Below are 7,349 nucleotides of genomic sequence, written 5' to 3'. Positions count from 1 at the left end.
GGTCAACTTAAAATAGTAGTTAACTGACAGTATCTAATAAGTTTCCTAAAGGAATGGGAATGGAGGAAAACTCAAACCACTGCGTGGTTGGTTGTTCTATTGGGAAACATCACCAAATCTCCACGGTTTTTAGAACCCACGCGCTGTTTACAGGNTTTTTTTTGGTTTAGAATAGTTCAACACCACGTCGAATTGAATAGACGTGATATGATCCATTAACAAACAGTAGTTGCCAAAAAAGTTTGACTAAAAAATCAAATATGAAAGCAAACAAAGATTTCAAATCAACTTTATAAACAGCTATGAGGCAGACAAATTAGAATCAATGTCGACACTATTGCAGGACAAAACTAAAAAAACTGAATTAACAAATCATTATACAAGGCGACCAAAGAATAATACATACATACACATACAATCATACATACACCATATATGCGTGTTTGTGGATAAGGAAAAGAATGAAACCCAAAATGGTACAAAGTATAAACCCAGAAATAAGATAAAGCTACTTTCGAAAAAAAAATTAAAGGAAAACCAGAGCAAAAAGGACCCAATTCATAATTTCTCATTAAAAATCTAAACTTGGGGTCTAATTTAAAATCAAATTCGCATAGAATCCAAATTCTTACAAACAAGATTCTAAGTCCTTACCATAAGTAACATTGAAACAAAAAAAGATTCAATAACAACTACCATATTATCATTAGCTCAAAAAAAAAATAAAAATAAATAAAAACTTTAGAAAAGGCAAAGAACCCATAATCAACAAAAAGGTAACCAAACTCAATTCCAACTCCATTTCCAAACAGCATTGTGTGGGAAACTGAATAAGACCCTTCAAATAAACACACACACACACAAAATAAATAAATAAAAGAAGACAACCCTACAAACGTACCTGACTTTAGAAAGAAGAAGCTCCAATCAAGAAACAACCCACCAATCTCCAAATTGCAAATATTCAACCCTTCAAAACCCAAAAAACAAACAAGACCCTTTTCAATACAAACCAAGACAACAAAAAGCAAGCGATGCCCACATAGGCATTAGACCAGCTGAGGCAGTTTTGTTGAAAAAAAAAACTCAATCTTGTTTAATGGGCTCTCTCACAGAGGAGATTTTTTTTCTTTTGAAACCAAACTAGCCAAAGAGAGAAAAAGAATGAGTCATTTACCTGAGGAAAGAGAGTGGTAGAAAGACCCAGTTGATTCGCAGAGAACGAGAATCAAGCGCAAAATCGATGCCAAGACCAATGAATGTGTGTATATGAGAGAGAGAGAGAGAGAGAGAGAGCGAGAGAGAGAGAGAGAATAGGAAGAAAATTAAAGAAAACCTTAAAATAGAGAGAAGAGTATATATAAGAGAAGGGAATTGACAATACAAAATACAAATACGTGAGTGCAAAGGAACTGTGACTCTGAGCCAGCCTGCGTGGTTGGTTGTTCTATTGGGAAACATCACCAAATCTCCACGGTTTTTTAGAACCCACGCGCTGTTGTTGAACTATTCTAAACCAAAAAAAAAAAAAAAACCGATCCTTATTCATAGAGATATATATATATATATATATATATATGCGTGTATATATTTTTCTTGACAAGTAATCCTTATTCATACTGGAAATATTGACCTTAAATCCACTAATTATTCTGTCATGCCAAGAAGATGACAAGAAAGATTGATCAATACATGGTTGCAAAAATAGTATTTTTAAAAAAATTTGGAAATTTTTGTGTTTCTTTTTGGTGGTCACAGTAGATATGGGGATAGCTACAGAAGGATGTGATGTCTGAATTTTTTAAAAATTTTCTTTTGGCAGTTATGTTGGTTTATTTCATTGCAGAATCTTTATCTGCTGGCTCCATACGTTTAATGATTCCCATGCTCTGCTTTGTAGGCCCATAAGGTGTGGTTGCATATGGTATTGTTTCCTTTCCACTATGTGGGGTAGAACTTAGAAGAGCCTTTTATTGTATACAACTACCTTTACCTATTACCCATATTTTTTTGTACCAAATATAGGTTCTCTGGACTGGTCTCTTTCACTGTAGACTATTTATATTTTTCTCTGCTATATATGCTCACAATTTTCAATTTTCTAGCATCCACATGTTTTCTAATTTTTCTGTTTAGCATAGGTTATTTATAGTACTTTCGTCTACAGTGAAAGACATGCATGACATATGTGCTTACAGTTTTTACAAATTCTTTCATGTTGAACTTCTTTTTCTTTATGATATTATTAACATACCGGGCCCTTGATTTTTGAGTTTCTGCAATTTGAGTTTGAAAAGGATTGTGATTGTGACAATTTAAGTTTACCCATGACCATGATGCATGCTGCAATGAAATTTGCTCTGCTTTTTTATTTGCTCAATAATTTTAGTAAGGTTTACATCCGAGCAAACATTCTTTTCATCAGGTTCATTATCAACATCACAATCTTCATCTTAGCGATCAACTAAGATTTTTTCCAACTCATTGACTGATAGTTTTGGCATAACAAACTCACAGTTAAAAGAATTTTTTTTTTTTCCTGAATTCTAGTTAATTTCAAAGCTAAGCAAACAAGTGCCACTATTTGAAGTAAAAAATTGGAAACAAGTGCTTCCATTTTTTTTGGTAAATTATTCATGTATTCAGTGGGTCTTAACCTCATGACCTCACATTCGAAAACATGTGCCATTAGTTTGTAGTGAGATTGTATATATAACTAATTCTAGTAGCTGCTACAAAATTTCAATCCCCTTAAATTTAACTTCTTTGAAAAAAACTGAGGACTATATTTTTTATTTATATCAAAGCCCTTATCTTTGGAACTAACTTCAATTAGTTGGAAGGAGATTAAACAACAAAAGTAAGCATAGTGAGTGAGAGGCCGCATAAAGTAGAAATAGATTCTTCTTCATTTTACACTTTTTCACTACCAAATTCATGAACGTGTATACATTATCCCTGAGGCAAGCATATGCACTGTAAGCTTTTGTTTTGGCTTTCTTTAAGTCAAAATTTTATGCAGTTATGTTTTAGACTTTCAGAGATTTTTCCAAAAAATTGTGACTTTTTTATAATCTACTGAAATGAGTGGTTCTAGTTCTCTTTTGTGTGGCATGGCTTCATTCAAAGAATCTTTTGCATCCTTGCCACATGATTATTAATCTGGCAACACCGGTTACTATGAAACCCTTCGCTTCTGTGTGTCTATCTCTTAACTTTTCTTAATCAATTGATTTTTAGTAAATGTTAGGTAAGGCATATTTAATTTTTTATGTTGCTACAATAAATGCAATGTGTGGGATCAATGTCTATAAGTTCTTTAGATCCGTAAAGACCACAATTCTTAGCTGTTCTGTGGTTGCACTAGAAGGCTGGGAATTTTCTCCTCATGCTAAATCATTCTCTTAATCTAAAATCCTTTTTTGCAGATAACAGTCTGTCATCTCATTCATAAGATTTCTAGCGACATGATAAGGTGCACAAAGTTAACCCAGGCTCTGTTTAACTAATATTCTGACATTGCAGTTTCAATTGCTTTGCGATTAACACACTTTTATGATCATTAGATTTCAGGAGCTCTGTGCTTGATGGACTGCTCGCCAAGTATTAGTGACAAGAAGCAACTGAAGAAATGGTTTTTTATTGATAAAAGAGTTGGGTGAAGAAGATATCTGAGATTACTCTGTTGCCTTGCATCCGTATAAAATTACTCTGCCGTTAAATTTTACATAGTTTTTGCATTATAAGTTGTGCTACAAATCTGGATCCGATGGACCTGAAGTCAAATCATACTGCTCCTGTTCTTACTGATCCTGCACCAATAAACAAGTCAAGACTAGGTGTGCATTCCAGTATGTTGCCTTATTCTCGTGCTGCTTTTCCTGGAGGCCTTCTCCTGTCAATCCCTTGGAAGAAGACCGTTATACTTGATGATGTTCGCTCCAGCAGTTGGCTGGATGCCATGAAATCATCATCTCCTCCTCCTAAGAAGATAACCAAGGTTTTCAACAATGATTATGCGCTGTCTGACACTGATGTTGCTTACAACACCTGGCTGGTATTTTTTATTCCCTCTGTTTTCTTTTTTTTGTCTTTTGGATTGTTTCTATCAAGAATTTCTAGATGAGTTGTTTATGCATTTCTCTGCTCCTATTTCAACTTTGCAGGTTAAGTATCCATCTGCAATTGCGTCTTTTGAGCAAATTGCAAACCATGCAAAGGGAAAGAGAATAGCATTGTTTCTGGATTATGATGGGACTCTTTCACCAATTGTAGATAACCCTGATTGTGCCTTCATGTCTGATGCTGTAAGAATCTCTTCTCATTCTTAACATATGTGAAAGTTTTTGTTTGAAAGTTATATATTTCTCTTTTTTTTCCTCTATCATTTGGTCATTCTGACTTGCAACCTTTTTCAGATGCGTGCTGCTGTAAAAAAAGTGGCAAAATATTTTCCAACAGCAATAATTAGTGGAAGAAGCCGTGACAAGGTATAATTGATTGGCTTCTATATAAACTGTCTATCTCAATAACATCTTCCTCTGCAATTATTCACTTATTTATATTCAAATAGACTTCTATGGTGGTCTTTGAGTTTGACAATTGTTTCCTATAATCCTGTGCGTTCAGGTATATGATTTTGTAGGACTAACAGAACTCTATTATGCGGGTAGTCATGGGATGGACATCAAGGGCCCTGTTAGACAATCTATATCTGGTGACCACCCAAATTGTATTAGGTCGACAGATGAGCAGGTAATTGGCTAATAAATATTTTATCTTTCATCCCTATGTCTCTCTCTCTCTCTCTCTCACACACACACACATACAAACAAACAGACACATCAAGATATATAAATATATATATTTGATTGATTATTTATCTGATTGTGATTATAGGGGAAGGAAGTTAGTTTGTTCCAGCCTGCTGGTGAATTTTTACCAACGATCAATAAGGTATGTAAATGTCTTGTCCGTAATTGTCTATTAGGAGTGCTAGAAAGCTGTTCCAATCTTTCAGTATCTCTCGTAATACAGCATTCTGACTTTTTAATGTTTGAGCAGGTTTTTAGATCCCTTGTTGAAATTACCAAAGATATTATAGGAGCAAATGTTGAGAACAATAAGTTCTGTGTGTCTGTACATTACCGTAATGTAGACGAGAAGGTATGGCTTTTTACCAAGCAGACACTTTTTGATTTTTTGTTCAGGCTTGTATTGTTTACTTATTTGGAGGGAATTCTTTTTGCTGATTTATTTACTCTTTTGTTGGAACTTTATTTGAATTTTTATATCCAGAATTGGAATGTAGTAGCACAATGTGTCAATGATGTTCTGAAAGACTATCCAAGTTTACGATTGACTCACGGTCGAAAGGTATTCTTTAGAGCCAACATCCAGCCTGATCAAGTTTTATTTATTTTTTCCTTGAATATTTTCTGCTCGAGCCAGGCAGACTTATATGCCTTTAATTTCTGTTGAATTTACCTCATGTTTTAGGTTTTAGAGGTCCGCCCTGTGATCGATTGGGATAAGGGGAAAGCTGTGACTTTTTTACTGGAATCACTTGGTGAGTTATTTTTTGCTATGGATGCGAACTCAATCCATTGTTTAATATGTTTTGCAGATCTTTGATTCCATCCACTCTGTGTAACAATGAAAAAATTGTTTCAGGTTTAAGCAACTGTGATGATGTGCTCCCAATATACGTTGGAGATGACCGAACAGACGAGGATGCATTTAAGGTAATATCTAACTTACCTTAAAGTTAATGCTCTTAGGAGTCCTGAATTGTATAACAAATCAAATTGAACTTGACATAGGTTTTGAGAGAGGAAAATCAAGGTTATGGCATTTTAGTCTCTTCTGCGCCAAAGGAAAGCAATGCAGTTTACTCTTTGAGGGACCCATCAGAGGTACACTTTATTTTGTTTATCTAATATATTTCTTATCATCTTTGGTATCAGAGATGCTGAATACTTTATTATGAAATTACTAACATCCATCAATACATTATGAAATAGATTATAGTTAGAATATTTTCCATAAAACTTTACATTTTGAGAAACTGGCTCTTTCTTTGGTAATGGTGAACAAATTTACTTTGAATAGTTGGCATTGTGCAACTACTTCAATTGCATAGCACGCTTACTTTGCAATCAATTAGTTCATGCTTAGCTAGGTTGATGACTTGATGCTGCCATTTTGATGACATCACCTCCTGTTTTAACGAACATAACCTTATTTTTTCCTTTTTTGGGGGGTTTAACCATGGTATTTTTCTGGTATGCAGGTCATGGAATTTCTCACGTCACTGGTAGCGTGCAAAAAGTCAAGTGCACTATGAATATTTTATGGAGTAGAATAAGAAGAAGAAGAAATTTATCTGACATACATATACGATAAAGACAGCCTACTACTACTACTACAACATGTTTCGAGTTTTCTGGAGAATATACCAAGGGGTTTTGGAGCATAGTTTCATAGAAAACTTATTACAGTGAGCAGTGTTGGTCCATAGCTAATTTCTGCTCAAAGCTTCTTGTCTTAATGTATATTCCTTCTTTGCTCTAATTATCTTTCCCATTAGTGGCGGATGCCTTCATATCCTCAAATATGAGTCTGTATCAATCATTCCTTTTTTCCCTTCAGTTTTGGTCAGTGCATGTACATCTCCTATAGGGGTATGTATAGAATACTCAATCATTTGTTAATTCTTTTAAATATATAAATATATTTAAATGTTCAGAAAATTATCTTGGCTATCAATTTCAAGCATTTATTAGACCCCTTTTGCTGTCCACCTCATTGCTGACCAAACATTATCGTAGATTTCTATGTAAAACTTGGAACCTTTTGGTTCTTGTGGCATGGATATTCTCAACAGGATGGAAATTTAGCCAGCCACAATCTCAACCAAGCATCAGCTTTTTTCATATTTCAGGCCAATAATTTCTAATGTCATGTGATAAGGTTGTGTGTCACCATCAATATTCCCATGCGCCTAAGTCTACACAATGCTAGAGGTTTTTTTATACTGTCGGATATTGAAATACTTGGAAGTTTAAATGAGAATCAGTGATTGCAATATCAGCTGCTAATAATCCTTTTTAGATTTAATACCACACTCATTTATCCTAGTAAAGCAAATGCTTTTCTTAACTAAAATTCATTTCCCCAAACAATGAAAAAAAGAAAAGAAAAAAGCCTTTGCAATTGCACCCCATAATGATTTAGATCCCAAACCCTCTTCCTGAAGAGAAGGAAAGATACCATTTTACCACAAAGATAGTATTATACAAGCCACTAATTCAATCACAGCATCTTAGCTAGTTGCTTGTAGATAGGGA

The 7,349-nt window shown here is 34.3% G+C and overlaps 1 protein-coding gene and 1 long non-coding RNA gene across 3 annotated transcripts; one reads left to right on the top strand and one right to left on the bottom strand.

Annotated features, from left to right (window-relative positions):
* Positions 1-762: 762 nt before the first annotated feature.
* On the bottom strand, positions 763-1,494 carry LOC136068747 (uncharacterized). The gene is made up of 2 exons (XR_010630067.1): positions 1,178-1,494; positions 763-970 (listed from the first exon to the last, which is right to left on the bottom strand). It is a non-coding gene; the product is annotated as an uncharacterized LOC136068747 (long non-coding RNA).
* A 317-nt stretch (positions 1,495-1,811) lies between these two features.
* Positions 1,812-6,752, top strand: LOC111989484 (trehalose-phosphate phosphatase A). Of its 2 annotated transcripts, XM_065775950.1 has the most exons (13): positions 1,820-1,909; positions 3,429-3,475; positions 3,567-4,057; positions 4,167-4,307; positions 4,419-4,490; positions 4,630-4,755; positions 4,900-4,956; positions 5,065-5,166; positions 5,299-5,376; positions 5,500-5,569; positions 5,674-5,744; positions 5,823-5,915; positions 6,293-6,752. In XM_065775950.1, exons 3-13 carry the CDS (start codon positions 3,770-3,772, stop codon positions 6,344-6,346), a joined length of 1,152 nt encoding a protein of 383 aa, XP_065632022.1. In that variant the 5' UTR covers positions 1,820-1,909; positions 3,429-3,475; positions 3,567-3,769; the 3' UTR covers positions 6,347-6,752. The 2 variants fall into 2 exon arrangements, with proteins under 2 accessions (XP_065632019.1, XP_065632022.1); XM_065775947.1 differs by having other exon boundaries at positions 1,812-1,909; positions 4,900-5,166.
* Positions 6,753-7,349: the final 597 nt, after the last annotated feature.

This window comes from Quercus suber, unplaced genomic scaffold (genome assembly GCF_002906115.3).
Source record: "Quercus suber isolate HL8 unplaced genomic scaffold, Cork oak 2.0 scaffold_8, whole genome shotgun sequence".
Classification (NCBI taxonomy): domain Eukaryota; kingdom Viridiplantae; phylum Streptophyta; class Magnoliopsida; order Fagales; family Fagaceae; genus Quercus; species Quercus suber.
Note: the sequence above shows the minus strand (reverse complement) of the source record. Positions and strands in the feature narration are given on the sequence as shown.